General features: G+C 63.1%; 2 protein-coding genes across 4 annotated transcripts in view; one reads left to right on the top strand and one right to left on the bottom strand.

Annotated features, from left to right (window-relative positions):
- GNAZ (G protein subunit alpha z) overlaps positions 1–10,073 on the bottom strand; it is a 42,331-nt gene extending 32,258 nt beyond the window's left edge. The window contains exon 1 of one of the 2 annotated variants that reach the window (XM_067700110.1): positions 9,920–10,073. The gene's annotated coding sequence lies outside the window, so the exon portion shown is untranslated. Of the gene's footprint in view, positions 1–4,572; positions 4,699–9,919 lie in introns of those variants that run through there. The other variant, XM_067700111.1, reaches the window with a different exon arrangement.
- Positions 1–15,827, top strand: part of RSPH14 (radial spoke head 14 homolog) — a 62,219-nt gene that overhangs the window by 43,367 nt on the left and 3,025 nt on the right. The window contains exon 1 of one of the 2 annotated variants that reach the window (XM_067700113.1): positions 8,287–8,618. The exons of the other annotated variant lie outside the window; for it this stretch is intronic. Within the exon in view, the coding sequence (XP_067556214.1) occupies positions 8,351–8,618 (268 nt within the window). The 5' untranslated portion in view covers positions 8,287–8,350. Of the gene's footprint in view, positions 1–8,286; positions 8,619–15,827 lie in introns of those variants that run through there. 2 annotated transcript variants of the gene reach the window in all.

Below are 15,827 nucleotides of genomic sequence, written 5' to 3' on the forward strand. Positions count from 1 at the left end.
CTTCCTCAGGCGCTGGCTCCTCCTGCCCGGCCACACCCGACCCCCGTGCCCCCTCCCCAGGGCCCCAGCTCCACCTCCCTCTGAGCAGGTGCTCGGGGAAGATACACAAAACAGACACTGCTGACTTGGGGACCCCTGACAGCCACCCCCCAGCCCACTGGACCAGGCCCCGGGTGAGCTTATGCACACACCCCAGCCTGCCTGCCAGGCCCACAGCGGGTCTCCCCTTGAAAGCAGCCCCCTTCCTTCGCCTCCTCCTTGCTCCCTGCTTATTTTGGAGCCAGAGTCTGAGCAGATGGGAGGAGGACAGGGGCTGGCGGGCAGCGCCGCCAGCAGCAGACAGGCTCCAACAACTGGCTCTGCCCTGGCCAGGCAGCCCCTTGGCCTCAGGACCACTACAGGGGACGGGAGAGGCCCTTCCCTTGGCCCCGCACTGGCCCGTGGCTCTGGACACCCCAGCCATGTGTGCAGCCTTCCGGCCCACAGCCGCCATGGCCGACCAGACGAGCTGTGATAGCATCGCCTGAGGAACACTGACTCAGGAGGAAACCAGGCCAGAGATTTCTCCAGGCCGGGGGTAAATAAATAAACAACACCGGAAGGTTCCACACTCAAGGGGAAGGAGGTGCACTCACCAAGAGCCTGGCTCTAGGTTTCCGCAGCAAGGGAACTGCTGACCGTCACTCAGGCCCCTGGGCTGGGTGGGGACTGATTTTCCTGTGCCCTGCCTCTGTGCGTGGCCCCCCATGATCCCAGCCCCCGCCCTGGTCACCCCCAGGTGGGACCCTCTCTGGCGAGGGCTCTATAGACCTCCTTCCCTCACAGCTCCTTTCCTGTTTTTTCTCACCTGGAAGGTGAGCACTGCCTCCGTCCAGCCCCTTTTCCTTCCAAGCCCTTCTCACCGCCTCCTACCCCAGCCTCCTAATCACACGCAGACCTGCAGGCTGCGGGATCTCAGTCTCCAGGCCAGCGTGGCTCAAAAAAGTCAGATGCCTAGCCCAGTCCCAGGTCCGAGGAAGGGCCCAGAGCATGCACACCGTCCAGCCCCATGGGTCCTCTCGAGGCCGGCGGCTGGCCCCGGTCCTCCCCTCTGAGATAGGCCACCCCCGGGAGTGTCCAAGCCCACAGTGGCCTTGACCCTGTCTGGATGCGGTTCTCGAGAAGCAGAGGCTGAGACAGGGATTCTCAGGCACGTGACTGGTCGAGGACGAGAGCTGAGGGGGTCGGGTCGCAGGACGGGCCCCGTCGGGAACCGGGCAAAGGTGTGGATTCTGCCACTGCTTCGCCTCGCCTCGGCCTGACTGACAGGGAGTTCTGGAGCGTGAAGGAAATCAGTGCTGCCCCACTCGGAGGGAAGGGCAGTTCTTGTAAGCAGGCAGTGGGAAGGGGAGCTGGGGGCACTGGCCAGCGTGTGCCCAGCACACCTCCCTCTGTTCCCCCACCCCTTCCTAACAGGGCCAAGGCCTCAGCTCAGGGCTGGGCCTGACCTCAGGGGGCCTCTGCCCGGAGCCCGACCCTCAGCCCCTCCTCTGGACTGCCCCAGCGACCCATCCCACCCCCCACTCTGCTCCTCCCGACGGGGCGGACGGGGGATCCCTGTAAAAACACAAGGCAGTCTCTCCTATGCTCAAAACCTTCCTGCAGCAGGCCAGACATCTATCTCAGTTCGGAGCTGGAGTCCAAGTCCTTCTGTGGCCCCGAGGCTCTGCGACCAGCCCTGACCCCGTGACCTGCCCTCATGCTCCCTCCACTCCCCACTCCTGACCCCCAGTCTTCCTGCTGTGCTGTCCCGACAGCTCAGGGCCTCTGCACTGGCTCTTCCCTCCACTGGGAACATCCTCTGTCCAGAGAGCCACTGCATCCACTCCAGCGGCTCGAGGGTCCCCTCCTCAGAGACCCTCCCGCCCATCCTATTTATGACGCCCCAAACACACACAGCATTGTTGCTTTCTAACCTGCTGTGTGACTCGTTTATCACGTTTCCCACCCCATCATGCTTACAGACGCTGGCTCCATGGGGCAGGGGCTTTACGGGGCAGGGGCTCTGGTCTGTTTGTCACTAATGCGTCCCACGGCCCAGAAGTAACCGGCAGGAAGCAGGTGCTGATAAATCCACCCCAGCCCTTTGTACTGAGTGAGGGAGGGGCCAACTCAGGGCAAGGAGGGGCCCGCGGGGACTTCTGGGAAGTCTTCTAGCAAGGCCTTTTGGCCTTCCCCCGATAGACACGGACACGGTGGTGCGTGGCCCGGACCGACCCTGACTCTGCCCTGCTTCTGAGCCCCCCACCCAGGGTGTCCCCCCATCTGGTGAGCCTATGAGCGCTGCGTTTCTGCGGCTGCCACTGAAACCACGCCCCCATCCGTACCCTGAGGCCCCGTCACAGGCCCTGCCCCCCATCCCTGGCCTCCTGGCCCAGCCCCAGCCGTCCTGAGCCAGTGAGGGGTACGCGTCCCAAAGTCCTGGTCCCTCCAGAGCTGGGGATGCAGCTCACCCTTCTGCCCGGTCCCCAGCAGCCACACCCTCCACCACTCGGCACCGGCCCTCCATCCCTCCATCTCCTGCTCCAGGAGAGCCCAGAACCACCAGCAACAAGACTAATGCACCTGGAGACCGAGGTCGCGTGGGGCTGAGCCCAGCCAGGGAGCTGGAGCTGGGATAGTGGGTGCATCGAGGTCGTGGAGCTTCCTGGAGGCAGAGGGTGGTGCTGGGGGTTCAGGGCGGCCCCGTCTGTGCCTCCCTCTTCCCCGCCGCAGGGTAGGGGCAGGGGCAGGGCCAGGGATGTGCATGCGTGCGTGGTGTTAACACACAGGAAATCGATGCCTGGCACTGGCCCACTGTTTAAGGGAAATGAACAGATTTTGGCCGAGGACAAAGAGAGTTTGATTAATCAGAAATTGGATAATGGAGGCAACACTCTAATTATTTTTCTTCCCAGCATTTTATCGAGAAATATGTTTGCACAGCATAACAGAGGTAACAGAGCGGGTGAGGGGGGCGACCACGCTGGAGGAAAGCCCAACTCAGGGACAGAGCCACTGCACCCAGAAGCACTGAAGAGGGCCAGATAGTAGGCTGGCTGGCGGTGGTGGTCTCTCTGTGGGGCCACAGGAAGCAAGAGGGGACAGGTGGGCAGGCCAGAGGCCACACACAGTGGGACAGCTGGGGTAACAGAGGATGTACCATGCAGGGGCAGGGAGGAGGCGCGAGGGCCAGGCCCTCGGTCAGCACAGAGGTAGACGACCTGAGAAAGGTCCTCAGGTGGGGCCTGCTCCTTCCCTGGTCTGGCCCCTTCCACACCACCCTGCCCTGCCCCGCCCACAGCCTCGCTGGCACAGTGGCGGGGCAGGGATGGGGCGGGGCCGGGGTGGGGGGCGTGCGCAACACTAGCTGGGGTCACGGGGGCCTGCTGGAGCCAGGGTGAGAGCTGCAGGTGGCAAATCCTTGACAGGGTCTTCAGGGGCCCCTCCTGGCAGCCTGGAGCCTTTTCTCATCTTCATCCCTGGTGAAGCCTGATGACCCATCCTTGGGAGCCTGGGACTCACACCACGGCCCTGCCCGTCACCCACCCCCTCCTCCTGCACTGTCCCCACTCCTACAACACCTGGATCTGGAACCACACCGGTCAGCACGACCAGGGGTTACCTGGTCTCCCGGCTCCAGGCAGGCTTCTTGGGGCTCTACGCCAAGCAGAGCTGAGCACGAGGCTCAGTCACCTGCTCATTCACTCGACAGGGTACGGAGAGGCTGCCACAGGCAGGAGGATGAGTTGCAGCTGCTGGGCAGGAGGGAGGGCGCGGCGGGTGGGCTCGAGCAGCCCCTGGCAAGAACGGCTAAATCCCGCGTCCTGTACCACCGCAGACACCACTGATCAACCACGACCACTTTCCTCTGAGCCACCACACAGCCTCAGAATCCTTCTCAACACTGCTTTGGGCAGCCCCTCAGGGCTGGAGTAAGAAATGAAGACTACCTGCACCCTCGACCCAGCCTAATCTGAAGGTGAGGATACACAGGCCCAGAGTGAAGAGGATTCACCGTGTCTACACTGTAGGCGGAGCTGGGACTAGGCCCAGGTCTCCCAGCTTCCCATTCAGTGTTCTTTGCCCTTCACCAAGCTCCCTGCTGAGCTCATCCTGGAGCACAAGGGCTGTCTGGAAAGCCCACTTGGTCATCATGTGGTCACTGTGGGCGCCATGGTCCTTTCCCACCACCAGGATCTCCCCTCGCCTTCCGAGGACACTTTCCCATGGACGCGACTCTAAATGTCATGACCGCAAATCTCCCAGACTGACTAGGCCTCACCGAGTCACACGGCGTCACTGAGGGACCACTGTCAGCCGGAGGCATCTGACCCCCGGTGGGGGACCCGGGCAGCGTGAGAAGCTGGGCAGCCTGCCTGCCTCTGGCTCGTGAGTGAACCGGTCGGGCCCGATGGGCACCCGGCCAGTGGTTGTCCACCTGCGCGTGGTTTGTGTTTGTCCACCGGCAGGCACACCTCGCGGGGGCAGAGGACTGGGCTGGAGCCACAGTTCTCCAACGTGAAGGCTGCAGCCACCAGAAGGCCTGCTCACCTGCCACGTTCGTGGCCCCCTTTGACAGCCGTTTCCTGGCTCCCTGCTGAGTGCTAGGCCGGGCTCTGGGGGCCAGATTCTCAGTGATGAACAGCAGACGAAGGTCTTGACCTCGCAGAGCTTATGTTCAGGTCCAGGAGAGAGACGGAGAATAAGCACAGACAAAGAAAACAGGCAGCGGTTACACTGGGGTACGTGTAGGAAGGGGCACAGGATCTGTGCGGGTGTGGACACAGGTGCTGTTCTGGACAGAGGCCCCCAACGGGAAAACAGAATTAGGAGGCCTGAGAGCCTCCTCCTGGACACCCCAAGTTGTGTGTGGACCCTGCCTGAGAGCCGCTGGTGAGAAGAAAGAGCAGCTGTGATGATCCAGTCCTCCCAGTGGAAAGGACCAGGCCACGGCCAGAACCTTAGCACTGGCCCCAGCGCCACACCGGCCTCCAGCACAGCAGCCCCACCAGTCAGCCCTCCTGGACCCCTGGGGACCCCGGGGTGGACGGAGGCAGGCTGCCTGCAGGAAGTGGGGGCCGCTCGGGCTGCTGAGAAGCCCTCAGGGTCCCTGGACACCCACCCGGGGCCCGGGCGGCCGGTGCCCACGCAGGAGCCACCCCACCTCCCCGGGTCCGAGCCTCCTCCACCGAGAGGAGAAAACCGAAGTAAAAATAGGCCCCTTCTTGGCGGAACTGGCTGTGAGAGGAGAAAGTGAGCGTCGCTGCCCTCCCCAAGCGCCTGCCCGGGGGCTCTGGGGGACACGACACATGCGGCCGCTCCCCTCCACCCAACGCCACGACCTGACTGCCACCACTCCCAGGGCAGGGGGCTCGGCGAGGCAGGGGCTCCTTCTGCAGCTGGGCTCTGACTGCTGCCGCATGGCCAGTAGAGGCGGGGGGCGGGGGGAGCCTGGGGAGGGTGCGTGCTGGTCAGTAGCTGCTGGAGGGTGCGCTGGTCTCGAGAGTCTGCAACCACTTCCCCTACCCCACCCCCAGCACGGCACCGCGGATTTTAACAGCCTCACTCCTTAGCACTTTCTGATGGATTCTCCGGGGACATCTCTAAAAGAGAGTTATACCTTAATTTAGAAGCAAATAACTCAAAACTCTGTGATGTAGCAGGTTCCTTAGGAAAAGAGACGAACTCAAGGAAGCCATTGTGTGTGAGGCCACCCGCCACATGCACCCGCTCCTGCCAACAGGCTGCCCAGTCCTCTACCAGCTGGCTGTGTCTCCTGCCCGAGGGATGGAGGCCAGGGGTCCACGGACAGAGGGGGAGAAGCGCCGCTCACAGAGGCCAGGGTGCAGCCCCCGTGGCCCCAAGTGCCTGACACAGCCCACCTGCCCATGGGAGGCAGGTGAAGGGCAAAGTGGACGCCAGCCCGGGGCACCGTCCTGGCAGCCACCACGACCACCACAACTGGCCTTCCCGGGCGTGCACATGCGCGCCATGCCCAGCCTGACACTCTGCTGTCACTGTCCTGAAATGCTTAATCATTTTTAACAAGGGACCCCCAAACTGTGTAGCCAGTCCTGCCCATGTTGCTTAGCCCCCATGCACCCCAGGCCTACTGCAGGGGACCCACCCTCCCAGGAACACCCTCCTGTGCGGCCCCTGGAATCTCAGCTCAGCTCTGAGCCGTGGGGCCCGAGGCCTGGCTCTGCCCCTTCTGGCCCCACCTGTCCTCAATCCCTGAGTGACCTTGCTGGCCCCTGCCCCCCAACTCTTGGTGGGGGGACTCCAGGTCTCCAGCTCCAGCCTGATTCTCCCCTCTGACTGCCACGTAGGCCCATGTCCACCTGGGTCTAACCCAACTCCCAATTCCCCACCTCTCGCGATGCGTCTGTGTCTTCCTCCTCGCCAAGGCCAACTCTGTCCTTCCAGAGCGGTCCTTTCCTCTTCTCCATCAGCAGGTCCTTGTTAAGCTAAATCCTGCATCCAACCACTTCTCAGTACCACTCCTGCTCCCACCCCAGTGGGCCAGCAGCCCCTCATCCTGAATGCTGTAGCGGCCCCCATGCCATCTGCCAGACGGGTCTTTTAAAAGCATAATCCTACCTGACCTGCTCCACAACCCCGCCCCCCCCCATCCCGGGCTCCAGCCACCTGACCTTGGGGGGCAGGGTGACCTCCAGCTGCAGAGGTGCATTGGCCTCAGGGCCTTTGCACCTGCCATCCTCCCTCCTGGTGCTCTTCCGTTGGTCTCACAACTCACCCATGGCCTCTCCACGGTGCCGCGCCAACGGCCCTTCCACACAGGACCCCCACCCCCTTCTGCTTTAGGCTCTTCACGGCCTTTGTCCTGCCTGGCATTCAGCTACTCGGGTGTTTGTCAGCCTTCCGGGTCTCACGGAGCGCCACAGGAGTGGGTGCTGTGTGCCCTGCCCCCTGTCGTGTCCCTGTGCCGGGCACGGCCCTAGCCCTTGCAAGTGCTGGTAAAGACCAGCCGAAGGAACGAACGGCTGAGCCGAGTGAACGGGTGAGGTTCCGTTCCCTTGGCTCCCCCGCGAGCCCAGGGATCCAGATGGTCCCTGTGAGTTAGTCCCTGTCAGTTCGCTCCTGGGAGGCGCCTCCCCTGCCAGCGTGGATGTGGGGAGGACCGTGCGGGGATGGGCAGGGCACTCTTGGCTCTGTTTGTGGTGAGGATGAGGAGGCTCATAGAGGATGGGGCTGGGCGGGGGGCCGGGGGGGAAGCAGGGCCAGGCCTGACCCAGGTCTTCTGCCACCTCCACTGGGACTCCCCGCCTCCACCGCCCCCGAGTCTGCACAGCTGTCAGGCCACCGCTCTGGGCTCCTACCTGGGCTGACTCTCAGCGTCTGCCCTGATGCTTCTGTCCACTTCCCTGTGCCCTCTGCCCTGCCAGCCCACAGGACTGCCCCTGGGGCTCAGTTAGCCCGGGTTTCCTTCCTGAGGGTGCAGTGTGCTAATCTGCCTCCTCCAGGGTTCCTGCAAGCCCAGCCATGGTCGGCAGTAGGGAGAATACCCTACAGCCGCACAGAATTTTGGGTCTTCAGAGGGCCAGCACAGGGCAGTTAGGGCTGCCGTGTCCTCACGACCAGCGGGGAAAGTGCGGCACTTGGTCATCGCATGTGCACACGAGACAGCCACGCGGCTGGGCTGAGGCCACTGGGGCCACACCCTGAGTCTGAGGCCAGCCTTCCCTGCCGTTCGCCCCTGCATCCACCGGCCTCCCTGCAGGGGCCCTGGGCAGCCTTGTCAAGTTCTCCTGCTTACCCAGAAGTTCCTGGAATTGCCCTAGAAGCTCCTGAGAGCCAGTCAGGGTGCTTCTCCTCCTGGGACTCCAGGAAACAGAAGAGCTGAGGAGCTGGGGACAGAACGGGGAATTCATTCCCCGTGTCCCAAATCTGGAGTCTTATGGCAGGCCCCCAGAAAGGGGCCGGGCGACAGCATGGAGCAAGGCAGCTCCATCGTGCTGAGCACGCACCCTCAAGAGGGCAGGCAGGGGCCCTGCTCTCCTTGCAGCAAGCTGGGCCTCGGCCAGAAGCCAGTGTGTGGCTGGGGGTGGGTCAGGGAGGGGGCACGCTACACAGATGAGTGACAAACAGCCCCTTCAGAGGGAAAAACCTCCCCGGCAGCGGGCAAGCGAGCAGATCTACAGCAGAAGGTAACACCAGCCTTCCGAGGGGGAGGGACTGTTTTATTCACCTCCCATCTCAGAAAATCAGCGTCTGGTACAACACACAAGAGCTTTAAGCCAAATGCCAGTGTCTTGTCCATCGACCCTGAAGCACGGGGAATGCTGAAGGCGCACCACTGCATCCGGGCATGGCTAGGCCCTCCCTCGCCATCAGCCGCTGCACGGAGACTCCCACGTCTCCACGGTTACTGCTCACGAACGTCCACGCCCCAAAGGGACAGAGCCACCAGCTCAACATCATCCTCCATGCTGGCCAGGAAGGAGGCCAGGGGTTGGTTACCCAGGACCCTGGCCCTGCCTGGAAGCGTGGTCCTATGCTGCGAGCAGCCCTCGGGGTCTTCCCAGCTCTTCTCCAGGCCCACTCGGTTCTGGGTCATGGAGCTGCTCTTTGCACAGGTGAGGAGACTGCGGCCACCACTGAAGCAGGCGCCAGGGTCATCCATTTCCCCCAGCGGCCCCAGCCCTGGGCAGCCTCCGCCCTTTCCCGCCTGACCTCCTGTGCTCCTGCCAGACTGGACTGCCTGAGCGCCCTCTCTGTGTCTCCGTCCCCGTTCTCCCCTCTGCCCGCAATGCCCACCCCAACTGTGACCGTGTCCTTCAAGCTCCAGTTCAAATGTCACTTTGCCCACAGGCCCGTCTGACCCCGGCCCAACTTGGGGCCCCAACACCCACCTTCAGGGCTGGGTTCTCTGAGCAGAGATGCTTCTCCCCCTGGGGGCGGTGAGTCAGTCCCAGGAGGGCAGGGCCAGTTCACTCCCACCCCAGCACCAGGCCCCGGGGGGAGCAACTGCTCAGTAAACATTTGCTTAATTGAATTTGGCCAAGGAGCCTTTTCCAGACTGAGCAGAAGGCAGAGGGACTCGATCCCCAGGGCAGGGAGATCACTTGGGCAGAAAGGGGCGGTCAGGGGACAGCTGCCTCCCCAGACCAGCAGATTTCCCCCCAGGCGGGTCCCTCCATCCCCAGACACGGACTCCCCGGCCTGGGCGCCGCCTTCCCATCCTCTTCTCTGGTCACAGAGAACCCCAATTCTCGACCTCAGCAGAATCCTGCCACCAACGCCCAGAGAGACTCAGCGCCGCCCTGAAGCCAGAGCCCCTCGGGTCCCCGGCAGGACGCTGAGCCCCGGCCCGAGGCCCTCACCCCCCCCAACCCCAAGCCCCCACCGCCTTTTAAGGGAAAAAATATCGAGCCGGGAACCTATCACAATCGCAGCGGGTCGATACTCGCCTCTCGCTCTAAATGCCTCCGAGGAACCTGCTCGCTGCAAGAGCGGTGACCGAAAACGGCGAGCCGTGCGTCCCCGGGCCCAGGCCTCCGGGGCCCTCGCCTCCGTTTCAGCCCAGGCCACGCGCCGGCGCTCCCGCCGTCCCCCGGGAGACCCCGCCGGGCGCCTCTCCCGCAGGTCGCCGGCCTGGCTCCGCACCAGCAGCTGCCCTGCGCCCCTGTCAGCCCTCCTGGGCCCGGGCGCCCCTCCCAGCACCTGCCTACCCGCGGCGCCCCTGCCCACCGCGCGGGCACACCCGCCGCGCCGCCCCCACCTGGCCCGCATCCCGGCCGTCGCGCCCGGCGCCCCCCGCCCGGGCGGGCCCCGGCACAAAGGCCCGGGCGGGGTTCGGTGCGGGCGGGTGGGCTCCCGGCCGCGCCCCCCGTCCCCAGGTCCGCCGCGCGCCCCGGCCGCGGGGCCGCTCACTCACCTCCGGGCCGCGGCGCGGTGCGTGGCCGAACTGCTCCGGCGGCGCGGGCGGGGCGGCGAGCGCGGGCCGGGGCGCCCTCGTTCCGCACGACGCGGGCGGCGGCGCCCGCGCGGGGACGTGACCAGGCCGCGGGCGGCGCACACGCTCCGCCGGCCTGGCTCCCTCCGCCCGCTCTCCCGCGCCGCCCGCGCCGCCGCCCGCGGGTCCGCCCGCCCCGCGCCGCGCCGCCGGGAGGGGGCGGAGCCGCGAGCGCAGCGCGTTGCCGGGCCAACCGCGGGCGGGGAGCCGCGCGTCCGCCGGGGTCCACGCTCAGGGCGCCACAGCCCCGCCAAGAGCGCCGGCCCGTCGCCCATTGGGTGCGAGAGGCTGACGGACGCGCCCGCGGACCAATGACGATGGGAAGGGGCGGGGCCGCGGCTCCGCGCGTGCCGCGGTCCGGCAGCAGCTGCCACCGCCGCCGGCCACGGGGTCCCTGCGATCCCGCTGAGCCGAGGCCGGGCGCCCACCCCCCGGGACGCCGAGCCGGAGAGCAGTGAATGGCCCCGGCCCCGCCCGTCTTCCCGGCCCAAATTCGAACCCTGTCTGCCCTTTCTGAGCTCCGCGACCTTGGACAACGGACTGACCTCTAATGAGCCTGTTTGCAAAGTGGGGCTAGTGGCACCTGCTTCCCTGAGTTGTCGCGACAGTAGGCTAGGACGTGTGAAAGGGCTGTACAAATCCTAAAGGTTTACGCCGGTGACGTTTTGCAGCGATGGGAGGGGGCATTAGTCATCTTTGCTGCTTGTGCCTGCAGCGGGTAAGGGCTCTTCAGGGTCCCTGGCAATCCTGGCCCCGGAAGGTTGCCTTAGAAGGGAGGACAGGAGGGGGGCCCAGGAGCGGTCCCCCAGACCAGAGAGGCGGGAGGGAGCCAGCTCAGTTGAGGCTAGGGTCCCATGGGCGCCTTTGGGAAGCTCACAGAAGGCATTGGTACTCAGCAAAATGCACCAAAGGGTGCCTGCCAACTTCTGCTTTCAATTTCAGGGGGAGCCAATCTGTGGGCCTCAGAACCGGGAGCCAATCTGTGGGCCTCACTCCTGTGCGTTAAAGACTCAGGCCAGGACCAAGACATTAGTGCCACTCTGTCCTTTCCATCACTGTAACCTGAAGCTCTGTGCACCCCAGAGCATCCAGGTAAATGCAGATGCTCCCCGCTAACACTTCCCTATCACCCCACACCTCCATGGTCCTATTACTAGGATCACCCCACTGGTGGGCAGAAGCACTGGAACGGACCGTTGGCAGAGGGAGATAGGGCCAGGCCTGTGGTCAGAAGGCAGGGACCACCTCTGCCAGCTGGACACTGTGGCATCTCAATGTCATCCGCTAACCTCTCTGAGAGTGTTTCCTCTGCTGTGAAATGGAGACCGTTGCACTACATCCCCCAGCGAGGTTGCCCACCTGTGAAGGTGCTGCCTAAATGGTCAGAGACAGGACAGATGTTGGTGATGGGCATCTTGAGGCGGACCTAGACTAGGCCTGGCACATGCTGGCTCGGGGTGGCCCCTGAGGCCCAGTGGAAAGTGGCCGACTTCCGGGGGCTGCTTTGTGTGCGTGTCCTCCACACCGCCAGGCTGGGTCAGGCTGGGCCTCTGCCCAGAGGTCCACTCAGAGGCCAATGGCCGTGGTAGCAGGAAGGAAACAGGCACAGGCCCTGCCCTGGGGGTGAGTTATTTCACCTGGATGAGCCTCAGTTCCCTCTTCTATCAAAAGGAGACAAATATAACAATAGATGGTCCCTAGAGGGTGATTCCGACAGGAGATACATGTTGACACATGTTCAGAGATGGTGAGGGCAACTGGGGGACCAGGGGTCAGAAGTGAGCTGTTTGCAGGGGCAAACCTAGCTGCAAGCATGGGAAGACCCCGCACAGCAGTCCGGGTGTGAGATGAGGGGCTAGCCCACGGAGGGGCCCAACGGGGCTGGCTGCTGCCCCCTCCCCTGACCCTGGAAGTGAGAGCTCCCCCAGGGTCAAGCAGGGATTGTAAGCCTTCAACCAGCAAGCATTTACTGATGACCTCCTCTGCGCTTGGCACAGTCCTAGCATTTAGACAGACCCAAGCCTGCCTGCTAGAACCTCTGCACGATAGTACCCCCGTGATGGTTGTGCGAAGCCTGGAGGGGGAGACCCATCAGGGCTCTGTGGCAGGAGGAGCAGGATGGAGGTGGCCCATGACCTGGGGCGGGAGGAAGCACGTTCCACGGTGGGGAAGACGCTGTGCAAGAAGGAGTGTGACGCCTGGATGAACCCAGAGGACCAGTGCGGCCAGAGCCGTGAGGATGCCACAAGGCCAGGCTGGGGTGAGGCAGGGAACAGTCGCTGCGGGCTGGTGGCCCTTGTGTAGGATTGGGGCGTCGGCCTAAGAACTACTGGAGAGTTTGAAGATTAGCTTTTTAAATTCGAGAAGGAGGATGGCAAGTTTTTGTTTCATGTTTATTTACGGTAGGCCCGGTCCCACAGGGTGCGTCGTTCTAAATGCAGAATCAAGTAAAAATGTCAGCTAGACAGCCCAGAGAAAATAAGAAAGCGGAGAAGTCAGTCCATGAGGCTGAGTTCAGCCTAGGCCGGGGGTTGGCCGGGCAACCTGGCGTCAGTGGATGGCCGTGTGGTGTCTGCAGCCTGAGAGGAGCTGCCCCTGGTGGAGGGGAAAGGGGGGATGGTGGGGGCCGAGGACCACGTTGTGCGGGATGCTGGAGGGAGGGGGGGGTGCTTGCTAAGCACATGGAGGAGCAGCCGGAGAGGTGGAAGCGGGGAGCTGAGGTCCCAGGGCCACGGGGGGAGTATCTTGGGAGGAAAACATGGTCAGCATGTCACGTGCTACTGAGGGGCCGAGTAAGCTGAGGACAGCAAGGGTTCCCCACGAGCAAAGGCAGGCACGAGGGTGGGTGGGGTCAGTGGGGGACACATGAGGCTAAAGCTGGGCGGGCGGGTTGAGATAAGGCACGGTGGGGCCCGGGCGCCAGGCGCGGATGTGTGCTCCCGGGGCTGAGGCCTCACTTGCCAGGAGAACGGGACCGGGAGACCACAGCTCGGCTCCGAGGAAGAAAGGGGAAGGGGGCTCTGGTGATTGAGCCCACCCAGCACCTCACCAACCAGCAGGGAGAGCTGGCCGACAAGGGGCCCTTTGAGGTGGCCCCCAGGAAGTGGCCAAACCTCAACCCCAGGGGTTCCACTCCAGGGGCATAGTGACCCTCAATCCCAGCTGAGCTTTGTGGCCCATCAACCAGCCCATCCTGGCCCAGTAGCCATGCCAGTCTGGGCCCTCCCCGAGCACACTCGAGCCTCCTACCGTTGCCCCTCTGCCCCACAAGGCCCGGCTCCCCCAGGCCTCCCTTCCTGCACATCCAGAGCCCCTAGGACCTGGATTTCCTCATCTACATGTGTCAACCCAGGCAGTAATGACCGGTCCCCGGAGACTCTCCCACTGGTCTCCCCACTGCCCGAGGGTGCCCCCTCCTGGCCGGCTCTTCTCCATGCCCCACCTGTCCTGCTCACCCCAACCCTGCCAGCCGGGTCTAGGCTGTTGGGGGCCTGGTGGGTTTCTCTGATTTGTTTCTTTTTGGGGGTCTGTGCACCACCCCACCCCAACTAGAACAAGGCTTTGCAGATCTGGGTTAATTATAAATAGCCAGGCCTGCGACTCTCCTTTTAGCTGAAAAGAAGCAAAGTGAACGAGCAGAGAGGCACACCCGGCACGCGTTTTATTTTTAATCTCCCTCTGTCTCAAAATGAACTGGGTCCCGGTGCTCAGCATTTCTAGGAGCAGAGGCCCAGGACGAATGCCTGGGAAACAAAAACCCGGGCGGCTGAAGGCCTGGCCTCTCCCCATCTGCTGTGTGACCTTGGGCACTAGAGTTGCCCCTCTGGGCTTTGGTTTCCTCAGCAATCGGGGGAGCAGTGGAGGTGATCACCTCCAGCTTCCGGCCTTGACTCCCTCCCTCTGCCCTCCCCCCAGCCTGTGCCCATCCTGTCGCTCCCACAGCAGCACCCTTCCCTGGGCTTTCCCGGGAAGCCCAGACCCGGGTGCAAGTGAGGCCACCATCGAGCCCTGACTGACAATGCACAAATCCCTCACCCCCTGCCTTTGCTCAGGTGGCCCTCTGTCAGGAACATTATCCCTTCATCGGTCAGCACAGTCCTTCTTGGAAGGTCAAATTGTCACCTCTGCCCTGTGAGCTGGACAGTGGCCGTCCAGGTCGTGGCCGAGCGAGACTGTGGCCGGGGCAAGCAGGTAGCCTGGGGGCCGGTGCCTGAGCCAGAACTGGAGCCAGAGCAGGAGGCCCAGATGTGCTGTCTGGTGGTGGCCCGGCCGGAGGGCAGGGCTGAAGGGGAGAGAGGCCTCAGGCCACCAGAAGAGGTGGCTTCCGGACCACTGACAGGTGTTCCTGCAGGGCAGGGACTGTGCAGCTTTTATCTCTGTATCCTGCTCCTCAGCCCTCACCCCCAACCACAGGCTTGCCTGCAGCTGGAACTCAATGTTGGTGGCATTTGGGAGACTCTCGCTGTGCCAGGCTTGGGTGTCTGGGCACATGGTGACAGTCCCTTACACAGAGCACTTTCCCACCCCCTACTCCACTGGTACTGCACAACCCCCTTCCAGGTGGGCTTGTATTAATAATGAGGAAACCAGGTTCAGAGAGGGTAAGTAACTTGTCTAAGGTCACATAGCTGGATGCATTTAGGAGTCCAACTAGCCTTTTTTTTTTTTTTTTAATCTGTGTATATTAAATCTTAAAAAGCCCAGTACTCTTGAAGCAGCAGGAAACTGCTTTTCCTGTGTTGTGAGCACCTGAGAACAAATGGACAGAGCTAGCAGCTCCACCCGACACCCCAGTGAGAAGCTGGCCAGGGACACTGGAGCCTCTGGACATGCTGCCCTGCCTCTCCACCCCCTAGCCCCAGGCACCTGCCATTTCATGTCCTCGGGGAGTGAGGGTGGAAGGCTGGGTGGTGTCTTCAAAGAGGAAATCCCTGGGGCTTCCCTGGTGGCGCAGTGGTTGAGAGTCCGCCTGCCGATGCAGGGGACGTGGGTTCGTGCCCTGGTCCAGGAGGATCCCACATGCTGCAGAGCGGCTGGGCCCGTGAGCCATGGCCTCTGAGCCTGCGCGTCCGGAGCCTGTGCTCTGCAACGGGAGAGGCCACGACAGTGAGAGGCCCGCGTACCACAAAAAAAAAAAAAAAAAAGAAAGAAATCCCTGGTGCTAATTGGCACTCAGAGACCTTTAGGCTAATGAACCTGTTTACTTGTCTCTCTAGAGTAAATTAGACAGTTGAGCTGGGAAGGCGGAAGACAGAGGCGTCCACTGGTGGCACCTCCATGGGGGCTGTGGACGGCTTCACGGTGGGCAGCCTGGGCTGCTGGGGAGGCCGGGGAGAGGGTGGGCTGTCGGGCAGTAGTGACACCTAGAGCGGCAGGGAAGGGCCACCCTCCCCGGTGCCCACTCTCTTTCTGTGGCGGCTGCTCTGCCAGCAGTTCTGGGCACTTGTGAGCACCCTTGGGCTGCCGCCTGGGCCATCTCTGGGGTCTCCTCTGGGCAGCCAGCCATGTACTGACTCCCCACGTGGGAGTAGAGGCTGTAAGGAGTGAGGCAGAACCGTTGACAGTGGAAGGGGGGTGCCTCGCTGCATTTTCTCCCAGCTGTGCCATGTGGAGCCCCCTCCCTGAGCGCCACCGGGCGCCTTTAGACCCCTTGGCCGGACTCTGTGGATTGCCCACTAACTGTGGTTGGGGGTACAGCTCTTTTTACATAAGATGCCGGCCTGTTCACTCTAAATCTTCTACCTCAGACTCCACTGCAAGCTTTCTTCCTGTCCCCACGGCTGGCCAGGCTGATCTGCGGCTCCAGCATCACAGAGATGTTTCAGATGGG

The sequence above is a fragment of the Pseudorca crassidens genome, chromosome 12 (assembly GCF_039906515.1).
Source record: "Pseudorca crassidens isolate mPseCra1 chromosome 12, mPseCra1.hap1, whole genome shotgun sequence".
Taxonomy (NCBI): Eukaryota; Metazoa; Chordata; class Mammalia; order Artiodactyla; family Delphinidae; genus Pseudorca; species Pseudorca crassidens.